Below are 25,479 nucleotides of genomic sequence, written 5' to 3'. Positions count from 1 at the left end.
AGCTCACACACGGTCCAGGCCAAGCAGGGGAGGAACAGGGATTTGGGCTCCACCCACCACACCTGGAAGGTTCTACCCGCCATTTACATTTTGCTTGCTTGGTTGTTTTTCTTTACAGATATTATGTAAGTGCTGTATACTGAAATGTAGAAAACTTTTAAACAGCGGATAAGAAGGAAGAGACAGAATCCTGAAAATTACCCATCACCCCTTCAGGAGGCAGGTACCAGGTCATTCCAGACTATCAGTGCCAAGCAACTTCCATGCCATGGCTACTTATTTCCAGGGCTTCGTCAGAGCCAGGTGCCCATGGGGCAGGAACATGGCGTCTGACCCAAACTGGAGTCACACTTTACACGCCGTTTCCTAACCAGCTACAGCCTTATTAATGCCATGAGCTTGACAGAGAGAGACCCACGTCCGTCTCAGTGGCTGCTCAGCGCCCTAACTGTGGATGTACTGTGTCCTGCTTAACAGGTCCAAACTGTGCGCCCCTGGGGCCAACACAGACCTCTGGGATGACTGCCAACCCCTTGTCCTGCCCCTATAGCTCCTAGGACTCCGGGGCTCTGTCACCCAGTAAATGCCTACTAAAAAGCACCGGATAACAAAATGCCAAATACATACAACAGGAAAGCTGCGTGAGCTTATAACCTCGATGGGTCTTATTTTTGTTATTCATTGCAATACAGGAGCTTATCACACTTTTAAATCCCTAATGATTGCCTCAATTTCAGAAACCCCATCAGCATTGAATATTCATACCTTATTCAAGGCTATGCTAATACAAGGCTTATACGAACACTATGCTAGTGGTTTATAACAGCAAGCATTTTAAACAACATGCATAAGCCTTGCGGGGAATGGCTTTACAAATTCTACGATTCTTTCATACATTTAACATCGTGCCATTTCACGAAGAGTGAAAGAGATTTAAACACATTATCCTGAACGGGGAGCCCCAAAAATTATTGGGCTGAAACACACATGCAACATCACACACACACAACTGAGCACATGCATGCTTATATTTATGCATAATAACAGAAAAAAAATGGAGAATACGAAATTTTCAGTAAATAATCACGAACAGGGTTTTTCAGGACTAGGTGGGTGGGTGGGAAGGACTCCTTTAGACTCCTGTTGAATTACTATTAAATTCAGATGACTAAAATTGAAAAGTAGTTGGGATATAAATAAAATGAGACTTCTCTTAATTGTTTTGAGAATGGCTGGTGGGGGCATACTACACTACTTAACGGGTTTGTAAACAGTCTTAAGAAAAGTAAACCAAAAATATTCTCTAGGGGAAAAAAACCAGTCATGTGCTTACTGCTGTGTCACATTTTCCTTCCCCTAAGAATGTGACTAATGCCACCTCTGTGGGCCGGATTTAGGAACTTCTGACCCTAACAGGCTTTGTAACAGCCACTCTTTGTGAATGTGCATTTCGGTAGCCAGGAGGGATAAACCTTTTAACAAATGAATATTTGTTTCTTCCTCATTTTGGATAAGTGACTGCTCATATCCTAACCTTCATTTATTATACTCCCCCAGAACTCTCTCTCCTTGAACTAGAAAAACTCTGAATTAGGATATTTTTGTTTCACTGATTCATTTATAATGTAATTTCAGTGTTTTTTAAAAGAATTTTAAATGTATCAGTAGTAAAAGCTATCAATCTACTTTCTCTTCAGTATTTACTTTAGGATTTTTTTTTTGTCTTATGATTAGTGTTTATGCAGGTTTTCTTGTAGCACTTTGAGTTATAATTTGGTATAAATCTAACTTTTTCCCAAATAATTATCTCATATATGCTATACAATTCCCCAGTTGTTTCAAATACGACTGTCACCATATACAATATATTCTTTTTCTTCTTGGTTTTTTTTCTGTTCCTCCTGTTCTGCTCTACCAATGTCTGTTCTTGCTCCAGGTCCACAACAGAGCAGCCTCCCCCTATTTTGAGGGGACACCTTTCAAGGTCCCCAGTGGAAGCCTGAAACTGCTTGTAATACTAGACTCTATCTGTACTGTTTTTCATGTTCATACCTGTAAAGCATAATTTATAAATTAAGCACACTAAGAGATTAACAATAACTACAAAATAGAGCAACTACAACAATATACTATAATAAAAGTTTCAGTGGAATGTCTCAATATATCTTATTGTACAAAATATTTTTTGACAATGATGGACTGCGGGTAATCGAATCTTCTCATAGAAAGTGAACCCATGACTAGGTGGGTGGGGGGGAGATACTGCACAATTATTAAGCTTTGGAATCTATCAGTTCTTATAAGGGCAAATCACTATTCCCATCTCCTGACATTTCCATTACTGACTCATATTATTTTATGTTGTCAACACAACTGTTGGCAACATCCAGATATTACTGATGATAGCGAGCATAGTTATATTCATTTCTAATTTTACTAGACAGGTCTTAATTAAGTTTTTCACCATTGAAGTTTGAGGTATTTTCAAATCTTATTCATGAAAGATTCTTCTATCCAAAATTGCCAAGTTTATAGCAGGAGTACTGGTTGAGTTTTTGGTTTGTTTTTTGGTCGTCATGGTTATTAATAAAATCTATCATGAACCGATTTCATTAATACATTTTACTTCTCTAGGGGCTCCCAATAAACACTATACATTGTTGTTTTATCATCTGTAGCAGCACTTTCCTGAACCATATTCCAAGGAACATTCTCCCAATAATCACACACACACACACACACACACACACACACACACACACACACACACGAAGATGTGCAGAGATGTCTACTATAGTAAGGTTTCTGAAGTCTTTTTCACTTGCATTTTAAAGAATCACAAGGTTCCTTACAGTAGAGAAGGATGATGAGCCTCAGCATGTTACTACCCAAATTTAACTGATTTCAGAACTCCTTAATTGAGCCCAAGGATCAGAGGCAGTTCAGGAATTTCCATAACCCCAGTTAGACAAGGCCAGTGCAGACAGTCTCTTGTGTGTCAGCTCTGTCAGGATTTGCCATCTCAGTAAAATTAACTGGGCCATTTCCCTTCCATCTGAAGGTTCCAGAACAGTTTATGCACTGCATAAAGATGTGAGACTCACTGACACCACTGGGCCCAGTGCTGCTTTGGGCAGTAACTGTACCTCTCCCCAACTTGGCTAGAGGTGTGCTCATGCCTGCAAGCTCCCCTCTTTCTCTGGGCACTGCTGGACACCTGCCCTGTGACAGAATAAGCCAGTTCAGGGGGTGCTGAGGTGGCCTGACAGGAGTCGAAACAGCAAGGACAAAAGAAGAGTTCTTGGAAACTAACAATCATGAGCAGCAGGAGGAGTTATTAAAAAGTTCAGCAGGAGGAGTTATTAAAAAGTTGAGGCATGTTCCCATGGATGGAGAAAAAAAGATGAAAATGGGAAAAGAAGGCATAGGGAGAATTCAGGAGGCCTGAGAGTCTAGAAGTTTCTGAAAAATGAGGATTTGAATGGAGGGGAGAAGACAGCCATGAATAATTCAGGATGCCTGAGCTTTCAAGGGAGAAGCCCCGTGGTCTGAGGCTGGAAACAGCCCCATCAGTGTCATGATGAGGAAGCTCAATATTCTATAAATTCCTACCAGCTTTCCAGAATTCAAGCAAGTGTCTAACTGGACTTCAAAAGGAGGACGCAGAAGAGGAAGACTTGTGGGGATATGGCCAAGAATCTTAGAGAATGAGAACAGACAGGAAACAAGCAGAAGAAAACAAACACAAGTGTCTCTGAGAGGGAGATGTGTCGAGGAAGGCAGCAGTGAAGCCAGGGGACAGCTGCCCTGGAGGTAGGGCAGAAAATGGGCTGCAGGAGGGGAGGGAGGGTGTGTAAAGCATCAAAGATGAGTCCAGGTTCATCTCTAGTAACTGGTGTGTAGTTAAGCCAGGGATTGACAGGAGGATGACAGGGGAAGGAGTTGGGGGCGGGAGGGACAAAGGAGATCAAAGCCTGAGTTTTCTTCCTTTAAAGTTTGAGGTTCCTTGGGGCCTCTCTGGTGGCATAAAGGGTTGTCTCAGCACTATCAACTATCGTCAGTCACTTCAGCACAATCCCATCCAGCAGGGGAGCTGACCCACATGGGGCAGCAGGCCTCTCCCCTCTTTCCTATCTCGCCTGCTGCCCCCCTCAGCAGTGCATTTCATTCAGTAGATCCACCTGTCCTGCTCCCCGCTCTGGCTGGTGAGTCCTCTCACCCCTGCACCTCTGACCTACACTTCAGTTCTTGTATGCATAAATAAAATACATCTTTAAAAACAACAACAACATGCCCCATTTGAGGTTCCTTGGGTAGCAGCAAATGGAGAGGCACTGATCTACAAGCTTGGAGGTCAGAGGTCTGGGCAGAACAGGTGCTGGTGGACGCTGTGCATGAGAGACCTCCCAGGAGAAGTGAGGCCCCCGGCCGCCCAGGATGGAGCTCTGAGGAGCCAGAGCGTGAGAGGTCAGGGTGGAGTGGGGTCAATTTCGGTTATTTATGCTTCTCCGGAAAACCACTCGCTTTATGAAACTTCTCTTAATTCAGGACTAGGAAGCCCCTAGTTTTGGACTTGACAGCCCCCCAATCTGTGGCTTTCTCTTTGTATGTCCACATATTCCTTTCTCATCTTAATTAAGAAGTCTGTCAATGTACTCTTTTCCATAGGACCAGCTTCAGAATGAAAACTTCTGCCATTCCCTGCTCTTTGTGTTTTTATTAAAATTCCTACTTTCATTGGGTGTTTTTTTTTTCAATCCTGTTTTTCTAGTTTCTGAAGATCAGCTCTGAGTCCGTGTGTTATTTTGACTTTCAAGTTATAAAGCTCGAGACCAACTCGAGACTGTGATTAGTGCTGGTATCATCATCATTTTGTAAATCATCAGCAATTTTGAAGTTTCAGTTTCCTCTCTGACTACAAGCTATTTATAACAGTGCTTTTTTTTAGTTTATAAGCAGTTTTGGGGTTTTGTTCAACCTTTTGTTACTGGTTTCTAATTTTACTGTCTGGCGATAAATATAATGTCTCCTCCTTGGACTTTACTGCACTGCTCCAGAGTGAATGTCCTTATATGCTACGTACACAAGCACTGTGATGTAGAGAAAATACTGACGAACCTCCAGGGAAAGAGAAAATTTAAAATGATCCCGACATTTCCACATCTCCATTTGTGGTGCTATATGGATTAAATTATGCAAGGATTAATGTATACATACTACGTTCCATCTCAGAGAGGCAGGACTGTTATGACGTATGATCTAGTGACTATGGATTTTGAAGACCATCCTGGCTACTTATCAGTCATGTGACCCTTGCTTTCTTTGGCTGTGAAACGAGGATCACATTGGTACCTAACTTTATAAGTACATAAATATTTGCATCTACACATATGGCACTGTATATATATATATAATCACTATAAAGTACTGACACACAAGTTCGCTCATGAGTAATTACAGTATAGCTCACAAAGAAAAACAACTGGAAATCTTCTTGTGTTACAAATGTTAAGATTCCAGAATCAGTACAATTCCAGAATCTGGGGAACATTTCCCTGTAGATATGATCAACTCTTATAACATATGCTCTACAGATACGAAGAGAATGGGGGGTGCTGTTTATATAGAATTTTATCAAAGTGGGGCCTCCCTGGTGATGCAGGTAAAGCACAGCACAACGAAGCTCTCTGTAGCCACTGCAGCACGAGTTCAATCCCTGGCCAGGGAGCTGACCCACATGGCGCAGCAGACCTCTCCTGACCTGCCCACTGCTCCCCTCTGCAGTGTATTTTAGCACATCTGCCTGTCTGCTCCCCACTTGGTGAATCCTCTCAGCCCTCATACATCTGGCCTGCACCCGATTTTTTATATGCATAAATAAATAAAACTTAAATAATAAGAAATTTTAGCCAATTGTTAGCTATCTTCATCGACAGTAATTAAAGGGGTGACATCTTTAATGGATTTTCGGTTCTGGCACTGAGCAGACTCTGGAAGGAGCCTCCCCGTGGGAAGGCCGAACTCAACTCTGCCCTTCAACACCGAGCGACCCTCTCTGCAGCACGTCTGACCCCTGCCAGTCTGGGAGTGTTGGGAGCCTTGCTGGAAGGGTGTGGCTCTTCTGTCTCAGCACAGGCAGCTGCCACGTGACACACTTGTAAAAGCAGGAGCTAGTGGCACCACCACCTTGTCACCTTCCCAAAGCTCAGAAGCTTCTGACCTGTCCTCTGCACATCACTGCCAAATCTGCCTTTGCGACCTTAATATCAGGCCACTCCCCAACCTCTGGGTCCATAAAACCCTTCAATACTTCCCTGGCATGGGGAGATGGAGAAAAAGGAGCCCTTTTCCACTGCTGTTGGGAGTGCAAACTGCCCAACCACTACGAAGAAGTGTTTGGAGGACGCTCAAATCACTAAAAATGGATCTACTCTATGACCCAGCAATTCCACTCCTAGGAACCCACCCAAAGGACACAAAAGCATTAATTCAAAGGAAACTTGCATCCTATGTTCACAGCAGCACCAGTTACAGTGGCTAAACTATAGAAGCAACCTCTCAGACTCTTCTTTAAAACAAGCAACAACAAAAAGAAACCCCATAAAATCATGTAAATGTTAAGATTCCAAGAGGCTCTCCTCAGGGGTGAGGAGGTGGGGTCGTGGGGAGGAGGAGAGGCTTACTGCCCACTCCTGAGTGGTGTGGGAACACTTACAGCATGGCAATGCCCCAGTGCTTCCCTGCTCGCTCTCCCGCTGCCTGGAAACCAGAGAGGCCGATGAGGGCCACCGTGGGCGTGATGGTGAGGGGCCCGATGTATTTCAGCAGAGCCCCAGGAAGGCCGAGCAGGCCAATGACCACCTCTATCAAAGAGGACATGATGATGGCCCCCTGGATCTGGAAGAAGAGAGAGTGGAAACATGAGAACAAGCTGTGTACACATCACACACTCCTGTCACCTGCAACCAAGCTCAAAATCCTACAAGACCACAAGTCAGTCTATAACAGGCATGACATAGCTAGAAAATTCTAGGGACCCCAAAAGAAGCCTGTGGGGGTGATGAGAGCCTAGCAAACCTAAGTATGACATGACTAATATTAAGAGACCTTGTTCACAAAGTCAGCTGGCCTTTTTCCACTGGTAAGTGAGACAGACATCATTGACACTGAGCATCCTACTCGAGGCCCACAGCGTTCAAACCAGCCTCAGAGGGAAGCGGTAGTATGGAGTCTTGACTTTCAGAGTGAGCCCCTGCATGACTTCCAGAAGACAATGTCATTGACCAAAAAATCTAAAGGAATATTTCTATGGGTCAGAAAGGCCCTATCTATGCTTAGCCTGAATGAAGAAGGGTGAATCATCTGAAAGAATCTGGAAAAGCTGAATGAAGTCAGTCCCTTCTTAAAGCCTGGGGACTCCCACACCTGTTCATTCAGGTGTCTGTCCTAGACAAGTGTTTACGCTTCCCATGGACATGGGAACACTGAGGCTGCAATAAGGGGTTCTACTGCACGATGCCATGCAGTTCTGTGGCTCCTTCCAGCCAGCCAGGGGTGTGGCTGATTAGGCCAGAGGGTGCCTGCCGCCCAGAGGCGCAAAGAGAGGAGAACCGGGGTACGGGGGGGTTCAGGCAACACGGACTGCACAGAGCACTTATGTGTGGCTTATTTTATAGTGACGCCCTCTAAACTTAGTTTAATAATAGAAATAAAATGCTGGTAGTTGACATCATGTCAGCAGCTGACAATAATGGAGGCCTGAGTGCCAGCGACAGCATCCTCCTGGGTACCACCTGCCCCAGGGCAGAGGAGACACATCATTACCTCGCGGATCCGGGGGTACCAGATGTGCTCTGTGTACAGCAGCTCCGTCGTCCCGTTCACAACTGAAACATCTTGAAAACAAAAACAAAGACAACATTTTTCTTGGCGTAACAATGATGTATTGCACAGGCAAGAAGCATGTTACTCTTAAGAAATTTCCTCCCTGTTTTAATAACTCCCCATCCCTAAAATTCAATAGCAGGGCTTACCATACTGAGAGGTAGATTCCCCCTCACTAATTTAACCAAAGCTACTCATCGGCTGAGCTCCCGGCTTGTCGTAAGCCGAGTGATGAGCACACCACTAGTGCCAGCCTCAAAGACCGAGCCCGGCGAGGGGCTGACTGAACACCGGCAGCAGGGCTGCCCGACTGAGGTTTTCAAAACAGAAAAAAACACAGGGCCCTTCCCAGTGCCTAAGGAAATCAGGGGTCACAAAGTAACTCCTAGGAGCAAGGAAGGAAATGAAGGCTGGAAAACTTTGCTCCTAGACCCTAAAAAGGTGACAGTATTTTTGAGAGTACAGACAGCGGGTCTGACTGATTTTCTCCAATCACGTATCTGATCTTGTCCTGGCCTTATGGGGTTACTTAAGGATCTTTGCCATCACTAAGGGGAGGGAGGTGAAAGTCATTTGCAGAAAACCAAAGCAGCCAGATCCGTAAAAAGCAGAGATGTTTCAGAGAAGGGATGGTCACGCAGCAAGAGAGTGATTACTGGTGGTTTATAAAAACCCACTGAAAGAAAGAGGCAGAAAAATAGCACCAATTTTCTTCTGTTCCGTTCCCATATTTATAAATTTCATTAGCATAGAGAAATGAGGTTGTTTCTGGCCTTTCCTTGCTCTGGGGTTAGGGATGAACAAGTGGATAGAGAGAGAGACAGAAACACAATCCACAGATTGGAGCATTCTAGGCTGTTTGTTGGTTTGTGTGTTCCCTGCCTGATTCCAGAACGGACTCAGTGCTGCAGAGGGCAGCACAGCCAGGCCTCCCTTCTAGATCACCTGCGTTAAAGGACCCCAATGACATATGTGGAAATAACTGCAATTACCTGTGGTGTTACATTTCCATTTATCTAAAGACAGGATGGCTCGAGCAGGGGCCAGAAATGCAAAAGCACTGGCCTGAAACAGGGGTAACCTAAAAGAAACGAGACCAAAACCATGATCACGGCATCAGGAACTACCGAGGTAGTTCACCATTTGACAGCTTAACAGTCTTTTCCACAGACAAACAGCACATGAGAAAACGTAGGCACACCTGGAAGAAAGAGCCCCGGTCTACAAAGATCTGGTGCCAGGAAGGCTGGACTGTCCGACCTCCCCCCAGACAGACCCAGGGTGCATCTTGTGGTCAGCACCAGCACCCCAACACCAGCCCCAGCCCGTGCCACCTACCCCTTTGGGTGGGAGACGCCAGGCATATGGGCATCGCTCTCCTGCCGAGCTGTGAGCTCCTTGTTAAACATCAATGTGCATGCTCTTGCTCTGTCCCCCACCACCCCTCCCTTTCAAATGTATGGCATAATTATCATAGGGAAACTATCTTCCCCTGCTGTTCCACTTTATAGCAAAAAACTGCTCTAAATCAAAGGATAGGTTTTAAGATGTTAGTGATTAGACCTACTGTGGAAAAGGAAAGCTGTAAGTTAGAAAAACGGTAGACATACTCTGCTTAATAAAACACTTGTGTTCCACCTCCTGTTCTTAACGAACCCAGACTGTGCGCGCTTCCTGAAATCTGTCTGCTCCCTCACACTGAAAACAGAAATCCTCCAACTCCATATTCACTTACATTTTAGATCGTCCACGCTGATGTCACAAATAATTCCAACAAGTCAAATTCAAAAGATTGTTCTGTGATTTTTACATTGAAAATTACAGCTTTTCGGTTATCACTGTATGGAGGTAGCTTTGTAGCTAATGTGAGAATTCAATCACTGTCCCAACATTACTGTGGGGGGTAAAATATAAAGAGACTCCTGTTTTCAGGGCTGGGAAGTCCCAGCTATCCAGATCCTTCTTAAAAATCCCAACCAGCCTTCTATCAGTGGGAACTGGGCCTCCTCCCCTGAGCTGTGTGGCTATGCTAAGACCTGCCCCAGGTGAGACAGGAACTGGCCTGAGAAACAGCGTGACAGAAAGACAGGCAACTGCTGTCCATACCCAGAGCCAGCACACACCCCTCCAAGCCGGAGGAGGGTCAAGTTCCTTTTGTTCTCCTGGCCATTTTTAATCATTAAGTGAACTCAAGTGAGTGTGGGCAGGATGCTGGCTCAGTCACAGATGCCTGGCCCAGAGCATTCCCGGAGCCTGTGCCACTCATTATCACCACCTGTCAGAGGGGCCGAGGGCACTGTGCCAATCACAATGGAAGTGAAAGTGGGAATGTTTACCCAAAGGGAAACACCAAGCCACCAACGGAGTCTTCAAGCACAATTTTTCAGAAATGCACTGAAAGACCAGAAAAGGCCGCTTCTTACCAGGAACGGATGCCACCTTACAAGCACCAAAGGGCATCTGTTTCATTACTTCAGATATGAAGCAATGCACTTAGGACAATGCTGTGTGAGTGGCATCTCCAGGTGGTGCTCTCAGCACAGTGGTCAGTGCTGCACCGGTGACTCACTGGATGTGGCTCTGGATTCCTGATGATACGATGGACCCTCAACCTCAGTCTCAGCCTGACTATGGCCTGGGCACGTCTGGGACAAGCATCTTAGGGTTAAACCACAACCAGATGCCCCAAGAGGACAGCTGCAAAGCAGCTCACTCACTTCCAAGCAGCCAGTGTCCTCTGAACATGCATGAGGACAGAAAACCCCTACAGTGCTGCCTCCAAGTCTCCCAAGGGGCCTGGGGAAGCTGCATGTGGCAGCTTGGCAGCTTTGTGTCCACTGTTCAGCCACCTTCAGCCACTCCGGGGCGACAAGCAGCCGCTGTGCAGCTGCGGCCTCCACCAGTGACTTGCTCCAACAGCCTTGAAAAGCTGCGAGAAGTGCATGGGACCGCATGAAGCGGAGTGGTCATCACAATCAGCAAAAAAGCCTGAGCTGCCGAAGCACGCGACGCCTCGCCTGACAGAGCTGCTTTTCCAGGCACTTCCTCAGCATGAAGCCGAGTCAGCAAAAAAGCTGTCAACAGGGAAAGGCACATTATAAATATGGAAGTGAAGGTTTCTGCAGATGGAAGTTGTTGAAGTTAGCAGAGTCACTAGCCTTATGACACAGCCCACGTCTGGCTCTATGCCCAGGATGGCAGAAGACCCCAACCAGCCCCAGACAGGCCATTACTTGCTCAACATCCTGCCGTGGAGATGCCGGCTTCCTCCTGGGTACCGAGCCTTCCTGACCCAGTGCCCAGCCTCCATTCCGCTGCAGTGGTCAGTTTCTTGCCTCTGAGCCTTTGTTTATCTCCGCCGATGCTCAATTGTTACTCATCTTTCGAGGCACAAAACAAATGCTACCCCTTCCAGGAAATACTCCAGGATCTTGTTAGGATTTACAGAGTGTTCTCCGACAACCCAGAACAGTCTGGTCATGACTGCCTGCAAGTCACTCACACCCATGTTCCCACAAATCCATGGGGGTGCTGGTTAAAAATGGGGATTTCCACATCTCACCCATTCCTGGTTCATCAAACTTAGTCGGAGTCCCCAAATCTACATTTTGAACAACGCAGAGTGAGGTAAGGCGAGCGCCAGGTGCCACAAGACTGCCCATCCCAGGCCAGATGAAGGGACCATTCTGGTCACTTCCTGAACATCTCTTGGGTGTCTGCTTGAAACAGATCCCACTATAAGCATTACAGTGATGGAATAAAATCGCTCGGGCCCTTGAGAAGTCCCTGAGAAAGCGATACTGGCCATGGCCACATGGGAAGGCCGGTACATGGACGGTGCGATGCTGCGGGCATCTTAGGAGTGCTCACTGGGGTAAAGAAAGAAGCAGGCATCACGCCTCACAGGTTAGGAGCAGTGAGGCAGTGAAGAGCAGCTGCTGGGTGAAACCCCACAGTGGGCCCAGCAAGCCTGGAGAATTGAAAACCTTCACTGCAGCTGGGGGCGGTAAAAGTTGCAGGTCCCAGGGGCAAATGTTCTGCCTCCTCCCCATAGGGACAAGGGAAAGCATGGAGGGTCCCTGCTCTTAAAGGACCACATAGAGCGAATGGGAAATGCAACCTTCACTGCAAAACCTTCTCAGGTGTCATTCCAACCTGCTCCCCCATAGCATGCTCTGCGGACCCCCTCATCCTGCAGCATCGGCTCGGGTGACCCGGCAGCCAAGGTGGGTGTCCACCTGCACCTGGCCTCAGCTGCCCCTGCACAACAGTGTCGCCGGCTATGCTGACGAGCTACCTGCATGCTGGCCTGTCCGCCTCTCCAAGGGGCCAAGATGGCCCTAGCGGCAGGAACTGGGCCCATTTCATCCAGCACTGCAATCCCAGCACCAAATTTCAATGACTTAATTGAAGGTGCTATTTAAAAATATTATTTCAGGCCCTCCCTGGTGGCACAGCAGGTTAAAGCACAGCACTAAGAATCAAAAGCCACTTCAGCATGAGTTTGATCCCCGCCCTGGAGGTGACCCACATGGTGCAACAGACCTCTCCTGACCTGCCTGCTGCTCCCCTCAGCGATGTTCTTCGTCAATCTGCCTGTTCTGCTCCCCACTCTTTCCCTGGTGAATCCTCTCGCCGCCCCTGGACCTCTGACCTGTACCCCAGTTCTGTAAGCATAAATAAATCTTTAAAAAAAAATTCTTTCAAAGGAACCTTATTACACTAGAAATAATTGTCGTGTTGATTTCAACTGCAAATGTGGAAAAGGCTTTTGGTTTTTTAAGTAAAGAATAAAATGTGCGTGGATCTTCAAGGTAACTCCAGGTCCTGGGGGTTTACAGCCTTCTTCTGGTGCCATTGGGGAAAGATACTGAAAGGGCTTAAAAGCCTAAAGCAACACCATGAAGGTGCAAAATGTATTTGCTCTTATCTTTTGATGTAAACAAATAAAACAAATACTTAATCAACATGGAAGAAGAGTGTATTCTGTGCCTGGTTCCCTTGCCTTTTACAAGAAAGTAATCTAGTGGGTGCAAAACCATCCACTGCTAAAAACACATTTACTTGAGCCTAAACTGCAGCACCCGCTGAAAACCGTCTCCTAGAAACACCAAATGGGCATGGCTCTGAAAAGCTACAGCTCAACACTGAACCTGGGGTCAGGAATGTACGTCCAAAGTGCATTTAAATAAGAGTAGAGCACACAAGTCTGGAAGAAAACTTTTTTACTCAATTAACATTTTCCTACTATTTACCTGCATGTATATATACACATGCTGGAAACTAGCTTTCACGCCAATCATTTTAGCAGACGACCTAAGACTAAACATATCCTCTATCACTCCTCCCACTTATCACACCTAAGTGAGATGCCAATAACTTAATAATGCAATCAAATATTCCGGCCATACTTAGACTTCTCTACTAGTTTATAACAAGAGCTTACTGCTGCCCACTCCTACCAAGCCCCTCCCGAACCCCCCCCACGCAATCCGAGTTCCTATATTGAGTTTGCCTGCTGTGTCCAGAAGCCCCAGTGGGTGGGGTGCCCGGCTGGGTGGTGACTGCTGGAACTTTACAAGTTCCTTTCCCCTTCTGTAATGATTACACTACCTGCACAGTTATGCTCAGACTATGTGAATATTTTATTTCCACTTTCCAACTTTATCATTCCATCCATATTTTATTATTGTCCTTTTACCCAACTCTTTTCCTTTCTTTGACCATCACACTATAGACTCAGATTCTGACTCAGATTCCTTTTTTTCCTTCGGTTCTATGATTCACCCCCGTGACTGTTCTTTTTAATAATTAAAGTGTTCCAAGTGTGCCCGGCAGCCTGTCCCGGCAGACTCCCACCCTTTGACAGAACTGCCCCGTGTGCCTCATTCACTGAGCCGTTCTCTGCTTTCTGGCAGCTGCCCAGGTCCCATTGTGCTTTTTCAGCTCCAGCCCTGCAGTGAACCTCTTCCTGGGGAGCCCTGGTTCATCTTCATGGAGAACGTACTTAGAGACTTAGATCTGAATACTGGTGTTTCCCCGGTACAGGGGACATGTAGGAAGAGACACATTTTGATCGTCGGCTCAGACAGACACTTTCGTTAACCCAGTGTCCCTGGGTCGTTCCTTCCTTTCTTTCCGTATGTGCATCTCTCCTTATACATTGTGTCCCAACATCCAAATTCAATAAACCTACTCATTTGTTCTATGACATCAGACAGCTCGATTCCAGAATGACACTAACGTCATCACAAACAAGATTACCAAGTTTAAGCTTCCTCCTGTTTTGTCCCGAGAAGATATCCCACGCGGGACATGCAAAGCTCCGACGATGTGAACCAGTTTTTTCTATAGGGTTAGCAATGGGAAAATATAGTCAGCGAGGCTCAATTATTTCTATGAGTCTTCAATTTTAGGGTTTACTTTTCTTTTAGATGATTCTGGGTATTGGACATTTGTACATTTAGATGGGAAAAAATGAATACGTGTCAAGAGAGGTACCAGGACAATCTCACTCCCTTCCTTCCCTCTCTGTCCCACTCCCACTTACCCACCAGTGAGCCAATTTAATTAATTTTTAACTTATTTTCTATCTACCTACGTACCCACCTACCCAGCTGCCTACCTACCTGGGAGGGGCACAGCTTGGAGGACCTGGGGGCTCAGGGTCAGACCTCCTCAATAAAGCAACACAGGATTTGTCTGCTTGTTTCGTAAGCTGTGCTCACACGACATGCGTCAAGTGCTAAGTGTACGGCAGCACCGTGTTTAAACTCAGCGTGGAGCCCTCGATTAAATGTACCCTGCACCCACGGGAAAAATGGCACTGGCAGATCTGCACAAAGCAGTGTTGCCACAAGTCAGTTTAAAAGGTCACAGAGAAGTAAATTCACTAGCTCCGTACACACAGCATCAGTCCTGTCCCTGCAGCAGCCAGCATCTCGGCAGGCATGGAAACAGGATATCGGGAAGAGCACATTGCTGCCGCTGAAGGAGCAAAACTGAGCAGCACCCCCATGAGAAGAGGGCGGTGCTCTGGCCTCGGAGGGGTGGAGAAACGCCCACCCATGCTGCTTCCCGGCGGTCTCTGTGACAGGGCTGGGGTGGCGGCAGGGAGTGTGCCATGGACACTCTGCTCCATGAGGACGCCCAGCCCTGGCCCACTATAGCCCTCTGCCTCTACCTGCACCTACCTGCCTCCTTCCCTTCCAGCAGGCCCAGCACCCCGAGTCAGCAGGAGAGAGAGAACAAGTATCGACCATCCTCTCATCTTGATGCTCACCAACAATTTTACTATTATTACCATTTTACAGATGAGCGAAAGGGGCGTTCAGTTATCAAGCAGTTTGGTCAAAGGCACACAGCTGGAAAATGACACAGGAACAATGTCACCTCTCGGGCCAAGTCCCCATACGCTGTTACTTAGGGGAGTGGGGAAAGGCCCGCCCCCAGCTCACCATCCCCTGGCCCCACTGTCCTTCATTTTAAGGTACTTCCTACCTCTGTGGATGCATTTTTCACTTGAGGGGAAACCTGTGATCTGTCATCATGTGTCTGTCTAGCAAGACAGCGCAGAAGGGCTCACTCTCACTGCTGCATCACTCTGGGAAGAATAATCACCCTGAATCAACGGTGCCTCTCATCCCACCTTCCAGTTTCTCATAAGTATGGGGACGTGCAATAAAGTCAATACCACCCATGAGGACACGCTCAAACATATGCAGGCCAACCACGGGACGACTGACGTGATGACTGGCCTGGGCTCTCAGAGTGATGATGGGCAAGGAAAGGAGAGGACTGTTGTTACGAGACCAAAGAGACACAACAAACAAAGGTACCAGATGAACTTGATTGGATCCGGGTTCACAGAGAAGAAGGGAGAGCAGTAAAGGATGACTTGGGAAATTAAATAAATCTGGACTGCCTATCAGCTGGTAAGGGAACACCTGCTGATTTGCTCAGGTACAGTAAATGGGCACAGAGCGACCTCTCAGTCCAGCAGTGTGCTGGGGGGGGGGGGGGGGGCCCGGCAGGCAGGCTGCAACTGCACTTTCAAATGGTTCCGAAGTGCACACAGACTCCTCACACACACACAAACAGAAGGAAATGCATGGGAAATCCCAGTTTCCCCAATGTCATCACTGCATTCTTCTATGCTGCTTAAGTTCTATCAACAGTTCAGAGCTCAAAGCCCAGGACTTGGGATCTTCAGACGTCATAAAGCTGCCCATACGTACAGGTCCCTAGACCCGGGGGAGGTGGAGACGAAGCTCTGGCTTCAGGGCAGGCAAACAGGTTAGAGACCGAGTTGCTGAAGCAGCCACCGCCACTCTCAGCACAGGACAGTTCTGTGTTTGCAGGTGTGTGATGGCCCTCGGAAAGCTCCTCTGGCTGGACAAGCACCTGCAGGCTGTGCTTGTGCTGCAGAGCTCCGAGTGAGGCCTGCAAGAGACACCTGGTGCAAAAGGCTGGCGGTGCCCCAGCGAGAGTGGGGCTTCTCAGGGAAGGCCAGCAATGGTGGGGAAAGGACAGGGCTCCAGGGGACCCGCTCACCCCCAGCTCTGCATTGACACTGGGGGCCTGGGAGTTGCACTCCGGGAAGCTCAGAGCTGCTCCCAAAACCAGCTCTCCTGGAGAAGGCTGTGGAGCCAGGGCACGGCAGAGACACAGGGAGGCAGGGCGGCTGCCGGCTGGCTGAACACCCAGCGCTGCTCTCTGGGGATTTTCAACTTTGTTTGAATTCCTGGAACAAGGCCAAGGGGCCCGAGGGGCAGCTTGGCTGGAGATCACACATCAACCAGAATGAAAACTGTCGAAACCTCACTCAAGGGAACTCAGCAGTGAAGCTCTAATTGCAAGCAAAAAGCAGGGAGAATGAATGAATCAAGGTCAAGGGGGAGGCGGGAGGTAGAGAAGCAGCCACACCAGAAAACTGCGTCCCTCCCCACTCTGGGAAACGCTGCAGTCACCAAAGTCTCACAACCACCGGGGCTGAAGCCCACGTCTGCTGCTGTAAAACAGGTTGTGGTCCCACAGCCACAGTCACCCCCGGGGGCTGCGCAAGAAAGAAAGAAGGTCCACTGGCTGGCAGGCGGCCTCAGCAAGCACAGCGCCTCGCGCCCCTGAGAGCTGGCTCATGGGCCCCACGCGCAGGCTGGCAAAGGCGTGTCTGTGTCGCCTTCCCTGTTTCCCTATTATTTTTGGTTACTTAAGGAAGGAAGCGGGCCGTCAGGAACAGCATGCCGCTCTTCTCTGGCTGGCTGTGGGATGAAGGGAGGGCAGAGAGAGCCTGACACTCACTCAGGTGGGGGCTTCCACAGTCCCCTGCCTCTGCTCCAGAACTGTGGCTGTCTCAGCGCCTCGAAAAAGCCGTGCCCCAAGGCACGGCCCACAATGGCCTCATACACACCCTCATCACCCAGAGTGATGGAGTAAGAGGCAAATGCACAAGGAAACATACAGAGCTCAGTCAACACAGGGAAGCACTGGCCTGGAAGGGTCTGGAGATCTGCCTTGGGAAGTGTGAAAGGTGGGGATCTCCCTGGTGGCGCAACAGGTTCAAGAGCAGCACTGGGGAGCTAGCCACAGCCACCTTATCATGAGTCCCATCCCCAGCCAGGGAGCTGACCCACATGGCGTGGCAGACCTCTCCAGTCTCGCCCGCTGCTCCCCTCAGCAGTGTACTTCATAGATCTGCCTGTTCTGCTCCCTACTCTGTCTCTGATGAGTTCTCTCACCGCCCCTGCACCTCTGGCCTGTACCCCAGCTCTGTATGCACAAATAAATAAATATTTAAAAAAGAAGAGAAGAAAATGTGAAAGGTGACCAGGTCAAATTCTTCCTTCTGCCACTCCACACACGAGCAAGTGGGTACTGAGCCACAAAACCAACCACCTACCCACTCAGGCCACCTAAGTCCTGCTGCTGTCACCCCAGTAGAGGCTACATCAGCCTTTCCCTCTGGACCCCCCTGCTGGGCGCTGACAGGGACACGAGTCTGTATAATGTATAACAAAGGGTGTTTTCTCTCCAAAGGGTCCTATGGGTGATTTTTGCCTTTATTCCAAAGCACCCTTTGTGGTTTTTAGACACGTCAAATATTACAGACGTCCTAAAATAGGTTTGGGATTTTGTAGAGTATGAGTAATAGGAAAAGCCCTTCAGTTCTGCTCCATGCAAACCCTTCAAGTCCCCACAGGTCACCACTGCCAACCCCCGATGCCGCCCTTTACCCTGCAGGGCCTAGACTCACCCCGACAAGCCACGGCCAGTCCAGTCGCCCAGCAGTTTAGGGAAACGTGGTTCCCGAAGCAACAGGGGTGTGAGCTGGAAACCCACGACCTAAAACAGCACCTCACTGACGCCCTCCACACAAGCCACCCCACCCCAAACATCACACAGTTGCTGACGTGGTTACGAGGCGAGGACCATCTTCCCACTACAACTACGCTAAGGGGGATCACTGCTTCTCACAGCTCCACAGATATGGGCAGATTCCGGGACACCTCCCACCGCAGCCAGGGAAGCTTCCCTGAGCCCCTGGGCAGGGAGCATGCGCACAGGTGTGTTTGTGAGCCCGCGTGAGCAGTGCCCAGCACATATTCTCTCCTTCCTGTCCCTGGGGTATCCCCGATATGTTGGGTCCCCTTGCTTCCTCAGTACAACTGCCACTTGGGAAGGGTGCAGGGTGCAGGGTTAACTGCAATCGCCTCAGGGGCTTGTTTAGGTCCTGTGCCCCAATGATGGGCAAGAAGGTCCTGAATGTATTTATCAAACAGTGCCCAGCCCTCCCTATGGCACTGCCATTGGGCAACTGCGCCACCAGGCCCAGCTGGGCGGCAGGTCAGGACCCGGTCCCAGGACCACGTCCCTGGCATGAGCCCAGACAGCGGCACACAGCGCGTGGCTGTACAGTAAGCACATCGCTCGTTCCCCCTGCAGACCACCTACTACTTCCCAACCCCAGGCACAGCCCAAACTGACAGATGGTGTGTGCTCCTGGCTCCCTGATGAGTCAGCTGTTTACAGGAAAGAACGTTTCCCAGAGAGCCAGCGCCTTGTACCGGTAAGGCTCCGGAGTCAGCCACCGCAGAGGCTTAATCCACCCTGGCCTTGAAAGGCAGAAACTCCAATCAAAAGAAGGAAGACGGAGCTCTCCTGCCCACCTTGACTGGGCAGGTGCCTCTGTCTCTCCTTTTCCGAATGAACCCGTCCTTTTAAAAGGTGGGCAAAAAACAAATCAGAAGAATGAAGATACTGCCAGCCAAACTGACCTATCTGGCTCTAAGAAGGAAACCACTGCCTCCAGATATCCCAGAACACACCTCCTTCCGCCAGCAGGTGCAGGCCACCGGGCCCCGCCCCTCAGGGGCCTGCTTCAGGTGGGGGACCTGCTGGGTGAGGTGAGGTGAGGTAGGCTGCAGCCCACAGCACACACGGCTTCCTTCTGCTGCGAGGAGCAGCTGTTTCCCTTCCCGGGATGTCACCCGCAGTGCCAACCCCACAGTCTACACCAGTCTCTGCAGTCTCAAGATTCTCCTGCGCCCCACTACGGGCAGCCTCCAGGTCCATGAGAACCCGGAATCACTGGCCACCAGTCCCTGATTCCCAAGCTGCCTTCTGTGCCTGCTCCCTCTCGCTCCCCTGCAGGAAAGGCAAAAGTTTTCCTCTGACTGTTTCTAAGAGAGCAAGAGAGTACCGCTGCTCTCCCCCTGAGAACAGTCCTCTCCCTGAAGATTCCGCCCCTTGGACAGAGGACGGGGGTAAGGGAAGAGGCTGGACGGTGAAGAGGGCAGAAGAAGGGAGAGGACAAAGCAAGCCTGCAGGAGAAGGCAGGAGAGGACAGGTCTCTTCCTATGCCAGCTCCATGCCCGTTTAAGCTGAGGGCCGGGGAGGCCAAGGTGAGCCAGTCGGAGCCCTAGCATCAAGGAGGGATGCACCATCCAGTGGGAAAAGACACAAAAACAAAAAAAGAACAAAGGAGAATAAGAGCCACGTTAGAAGAACGCACACAGATGCAGGAGTGGGAATCTGGAGGAGAGAATGGAAGCTTCCAGGGCTGGGGCTCCCCACAGAGGAGGGCACAAGCAGGGACTGGAAGGCTACGCAGTGCTGACAGGTTACTGGGGTGCACAAGCATGGGGGGTGTGGCGGGGGGAGGGCAAACAGCAGGGCCAGCTCAGGGAGGAGCTCACCCCAGGGCGAGTGCAGGAGGGTGGCAGGGCTGAGAGGCAGGCTGGAAGGCAGGGCACAGAGGGCAGGCCTAAAGGCTGGCACGTCCTGGTTTTTAACAGGGTGAAGCTGAGCACTGAGGAGGAGGATGCAAATGGTGGAAAAACAGCACAGGGGAGTCTGGTGGGGGAGAGCTGCCTGGCGGCTGGAGCCAGCTGGGAACCTCATCCTCTCACCGAATTAAGGAAGGAGGGCAGGGAGAGGGTGCTGCAGCCAAGCTGCCTGCCTGCTGTGGGACGGGGCGAACCGAGAGTTGATCTGAGTTTCCAGCTTGGACAACTAAGTGTCTTGGTGCCACCCACCGAGCGGGAAAACGTGGGGTCTCTTCTAAGGCCACTGGACTGCTCCCCCATCTCCTCCCCGCCCCAGGAGAGTCAGACACTCGACTCAGCTTCCCACTGTAGCACCCCGGCTCACCTGCACCCGAATGTCGTCTGCAGCAAAGTCGTGATTCCCACGCAGAAGAAAATGGTCCCAATGAGCTGGCTGGTGGCCCACTGGTCGAACCCCACACACATGGCGTCTGCCAGCAGGAAGGGCACAGCGATGGTGCCGCTGAAGCAGGTCAGGTAGTGCTGTGGGCGACAGCGAGACAGACGGGGACCGTCAGCCCTTCCTCGGCTGCGGCTGAGCTGCGGCTGCTTGCCGCGATCCTAACCCTGCCCCTGCGGGCTTTGCTGTTCAATAATCCTATGGGAAGACTTGCTTCGGGTTTTTAGGGGCACATGCACACTCCAAACCACACCTCATTTGTTTCCTTTTCAGCATCTCTCCTTTCCATTACATTCTCGGCGTTCTCACTCAACTTGCAGTGCTCCTTGCTACTCAAATCTTCACAGAAGATCGACAGGTACAGCATGCCCTCACGGGAATAAACCCGTCTGGGCAAGGAACTAATTCTCTGAGCATCTGAAACACCGCAGGTTGCGCTGACCACTCAAACTTAGGTCAGAGTCTGAACTAAAACAACTGGCAAAGCACAGGCCCGGGAGGTGTGTCTGCGCAAAAGAGCCTCAGATTTGTCCCCCTTCTCCAAAAACCTCACTTCAATCTGTAATTGGAATGGGGGTGGGGGAAGGGACGAGAGAGGAGGGGCAAATACCCAAGATTCCATTTGTCCTCAACCAATGCCCCCATAACCCCGCCCCCAATCTTCTCTGGGGGGCCTCTGCCGGAATCTGGAACAGTTTAAAAAGCAGCTACCATTGTCAAGTTCTCTTCCTTTAAAAATTAGCCTGAAGGGCCCTCTCTGGTGGTACAGCGGGTTAAAGCACAGCACGCCCTCCCCCACTCTGTCTCTGGTGAATCCTCTCACACCTCTGGCCTGTACCCCAGAAACCTCCCTGGCCAACATGACACCTTCTCAAGTCATCCCTATTCCATGGCAGAGTTGACCACACTGTGGGCAGTCCAGAAATGGGAGATGAAAATCAATTCTGCTTTTCTCCTTTCTGCTATTCTTTTTTGTGTCTCTAACTTTTCTCCTTCATGTCACTTGCTCCCTGAACATCTCCTCCTTTCATTTTCTGGTTAACCTGCTTCTCCTATTCTTTACATCCTTCCATTAGCATGAAGTTGACATTAACGAGGCCCACTCATCAGTCTCAAGAGTAATTTACAATATAAAGCTATCGATAAAAGTCAAAATTGAATGTTTTAAAAATCCTGACAACAGACAATTCAACCGTCTGCTGGAGGTTGTATTATACTGTAAAGCAACCATCTTACCTGCAAGCCCAGAAATATGCACAGGTACCAGGGAGGCACGTCTTCTATGGTGTAAATCATGTCAGACCTCTGCGGATCTAGACTGCCAGTGCTGTCCAAGGTCTCTGCCAGAGAGCTCTACAAGTGAGAGGTGGGACAGGGGTTGTGAATTGCATCAAGGGCTGAAGTTTAAAGCGGCTGGGTTCAGGCTACTTACTAGAACAGGACTGTATAAAGCAGCTGCCACTCTTGTGTGCTCAAGCCCAATCTACCATTCCAGCTTGGGGTTGAGTAACCTTTGGCATCAAATTCAGCCCCCAAAGCACCTAATGAGAGCCTCTTCCCCAGAGAGGGATCCATGTGTGAAGTGGGAGATGGCCAGAGGGAGAACACAGCGATAGCCTTGGATGAGTCCCTCGATGCAGAAATGCCAACAAAATGCAAACCACTTTCTAAGGAAGTACTGACCTGCAGAAATGCCAACAAAATGCAAACCACTTTTAAGGAAGTACTGACCTGCCCCCCCATCTCTGCCAGGAGAGAGTGCTGTACATCAGCATACAGCCCTGTGCTCTGCTCCCCAAACCCTGCAGCTCAGACACGGGCTGACTGTGGAAGACTCCTACGTGTACAGAGGACAACGATTTCATCTCACAAACAGACTCAAAATGTGTTTTGCATTTAGATGACATGATTAAATTTCCTGTCACCCATTAAAAATAATTTTTTTCCAAATATTTTCTACTGAACCAATATTGTTTTACAATATTGTTTCCTAACCGTGCAGGGTTGCCCCTCTTTTCAGGCATGGTAGCCACAGTGCACCCACCCCCGCAGGCCCTGGGCCCTCTCCTCTGTTATTTCTCCTCTTCCTTCCCATCCCCCTCTGGTTACCCCATTTCGCAGTCAGATTTCAAGGTCTGTAGTTTTTTTTTTTTTAAGTTTGGCTTTATCTGGTCCTTTGTTTTGTTTTTCTATATTCCATGTATAAGTGACTCCACCCGGTATTTGTCTTTCTCTTTCAGGCTGGTTTCATCTATTAAGATCCATTACCAGTTCCATCCATGTTGTCATGAATGGCAAGAGTTTATCTTTTTTGATCGCTGTGTATAACTGAAGTATAACAAGTTAACTGAAGAATTTTTCAAAGATTTAGTGCAGAGGCCCTCCCTGGTGGCGCAACAGGTTAAAGCACAGTACTACAAAGCAATCCGCAGCCACTGGCCAGGATGGTGACCCACATGGCACAGCAGACCTCTCCTGACCTGCCCGCTGCTCCCCTCAGCAATGTGTTTCAGTGGATCTGCCCGTTCTGCTTCCTACTCAGTCTCTGGTGAATCCTCTCATTCCCCAACACCTCTGGCTTATATCCCAGTTCTTGTATGCACAAATAAATAAATCTTAAAAAAAAAAAAATTTAGTGCAGCATGCTTTTTCAGCCAGGGTCTCCAAGATGGCCAGACATTTTACAGTTTAGACACCTCAGTCAGCTTCAGCATCACCTATGAGCTCACCTAGCATCTGGGCCACACAGAAAATTCTAGGCAACTTAAAGCTTCCCATGTAGCCCTAAAACTACTCTGGTAACTAAAGCCCTAAGGACCCCTTCCTGGAATCAGAGAGCCTTATCTTCTCTAGTCATTTTATAACCTAGCAAAGTGTTGAACAGGAAACAAAATTAAAGCTCATTCCACAGGTCAAAGATGACACTGCGACCCTGGACCACATCGAACCCAACCTGAGCCCGAGTGCAAGGATCTGGCCCACGGAAAGCTGTTGACTCCAAGGGTTTGTTGCATAATTTCCACGCACAGGGCAAAGTCTGCCAAATACCTCAGAATAAAGGAAGTGATGCAATTCAACCTCACCTTCTAAAGCCCAAAGGTAAATGTCTGGTGTGAACTGACATTTGATCTAATCCAAATATGGACTGAATATGACCTTTTTCAGAGAACTTTTTTTCAATTCAAACAATAGCTACTGACACATTTGCATTGCTGGATGTGTTAAAATAGATGATGTGTGGCACTTAAAATTTTGTGGGCAGAGGTGCCTGAGAAGGTATATGTGTGAGGAACGTAATGTGTGGTGATTATGTGGTAAAGGGTTAACTCAGTAGGCTTGTGTTGTCCAAATCCTAAATTAAAAAAAAAAAAAAAGGTTTGGCTCTTGCCTGACATAAGCTCTCAGCCCTTAGGACAGCCTTACTCTTAAAAAAAATGTATTTGTTCAACTAAGCTTTGATTTAAACCTTGACTCCAAATACTTTATGCTTGCAATGTGATTTATGGTAGCAGCCTTGGGCCATGTGACCAGATCAATCATACCTATATGACCCATTCCCAGTGAAAACCCTAGATACCAAGGCATGGGTGGGTTTCCCTAGTTGGTCATACCTCTGAGTATTGTCACATATCATTTGTGGGAAATGATCTGGTTTTACCCTTAAGACTCCGTGAGACGGGACAATTTAAAACCTGGACTGCTGTTTCCTGGCCCTAGCCCTATGCAACATTTACCAATGCTGATTTTAATCTGTGTTTTCTTGGAAATAAACTATTAACCGTGAGTATTCAGCTCTTCTGAATTCTGTAAGCCCTAGCAAATCACTGAACTCTGTCTGGAAATCTCCAAACAGGTATTAGGAATCCCTGGGCTCAGCTGACCCTTCATTGACATGTTGTAACTATGTATAACTGGACACAAGGACAGTCACCATCACGTTGTCTGTGGCCTCACAGGTAGAAAGTGTAACTGTTTACAAAGTCACAGTAAGACAGTAACGCTACAACTACCATCTAAGTAATATTATTCTAACAATCCCAAAATAGTTATTTTTTTTAAATAATATAATAGTTTATTTTTACGTCATGTTGTGCCTTTTTCCATCTCAGTTGTAACCCCCGTGGGCTTCCCGTCACCAAATTACCTGTGTGCCATCACCATAGTCCAGGGCACTTTCCCCCCTACAGACACACACTTTTTGATCCCACCCCCCATTACACCCCCATAAAACGTCTCTGGTATATAGTTGTTCATTATTATAATTATTTTCTCCCCTGGCCCTTTATACTCCTACTATGAGTGAAACCATCCAGTATTTTTCCTTTTCTTTCTGGCTTATCTCACTAAGCATGATCCCTTCCAGCTCCATCCATGTTGCTGCAAAAGGCATGTGTTTATCTTTTTTGGTTGCTGAGTAATATTCCATTGTGTATATGTACCACATCTTTTTAATCCAGTCATCTACTTTTGGGCATTTGGTTTGTTTCCCTGTCTTTCCAATTGTAAATGAAGCAGCAATAAACATGCGGGTGGGGTGCAGGTGTCTTCCAAAATAGCTAGTTTTTACTGTCAAATGCATGAGAAGAACTGAAAAGACTTTTAAGCCTCGCTTTGCTAAGATACGGTTAATCACATAGGTGCATATACAAAATGTAAATGTCTGCTCATGGTATTAGTGTGAAACAGAGCAGGTAACAGCAACACTGAGGGAGTCACTAGCTTCACAGAGCATGCTGAACTGTCCTTCCTGTGACAGAAGAAACATGTTGGGTCCTGCAAACCCTATCACAACTTATGAAAAATATGACCTCTAAAAGATTGTGAAAACAAAAGTCTCCAAGAGCAAAAGTCTCCAAGAGCAAAAGTCTCCAA

General features: G+C 48.3%; 1 protein-coding gene across 3 annotated transcripts in view; it reads right to left on the bottom strand.

The window, feature by feature from the left end:
* The window catches only part of SLC23A2 (solute carrier family 23 (ascorbic acid transporter), member 2), a 90,783-nt gene that overhangs the window by 17,349 nt on the left and 47,955 nt on the right, over positions 1-25,479 (bottom strand). For all 3 annotated transcript variants that reach the window (XM_004687194.2, XM_012728302.1, XM_012728303.1), the window contains 5 exons: positions 21,844-21,960; positions 20,533-20,690; positions 8,877-8,965; positions 7,825-7,895; positions 6,716-6,897 (listed from right to left, as the gene is read on the bottom strand). In XM_004687194.2, coding sequence (XP_004687251.1) covers positions 6,716-6,897; positions 7,825-7,895; positions 8,877-8,965; positions 20,533-20,690; positions 21,844-21,960 — 617 coding nt within the window. The remainder of the gene's footprint in view (positions 1-6,715; positions 6,898-7,824; positions 7,896-8,876; positions 8,966-20,532; positions 20,691-21,843; positions 21,961-25,479) is intronic.

This window comes from Condylura cristata, unplaced genomic scaffold (assembly GCF_000260355.1).
Source record: "Condylura cristata isolate star-nosed mole 26May11 unplaced genomic scaffold, ConCri1.0 scaffold00022, whole genome shotgun sequence".
In the NCBI taxonomy this organism is placed as follows: domain Eukaryota; kingdom Metazoa; phylum Chordata; class Mammalia; order Eulipotyphla; family Talpidae; genus Condylura; species Condylura cristata.
This window is presented reverse-complemented; position numbering and strand designations above follow the sequence as displayed.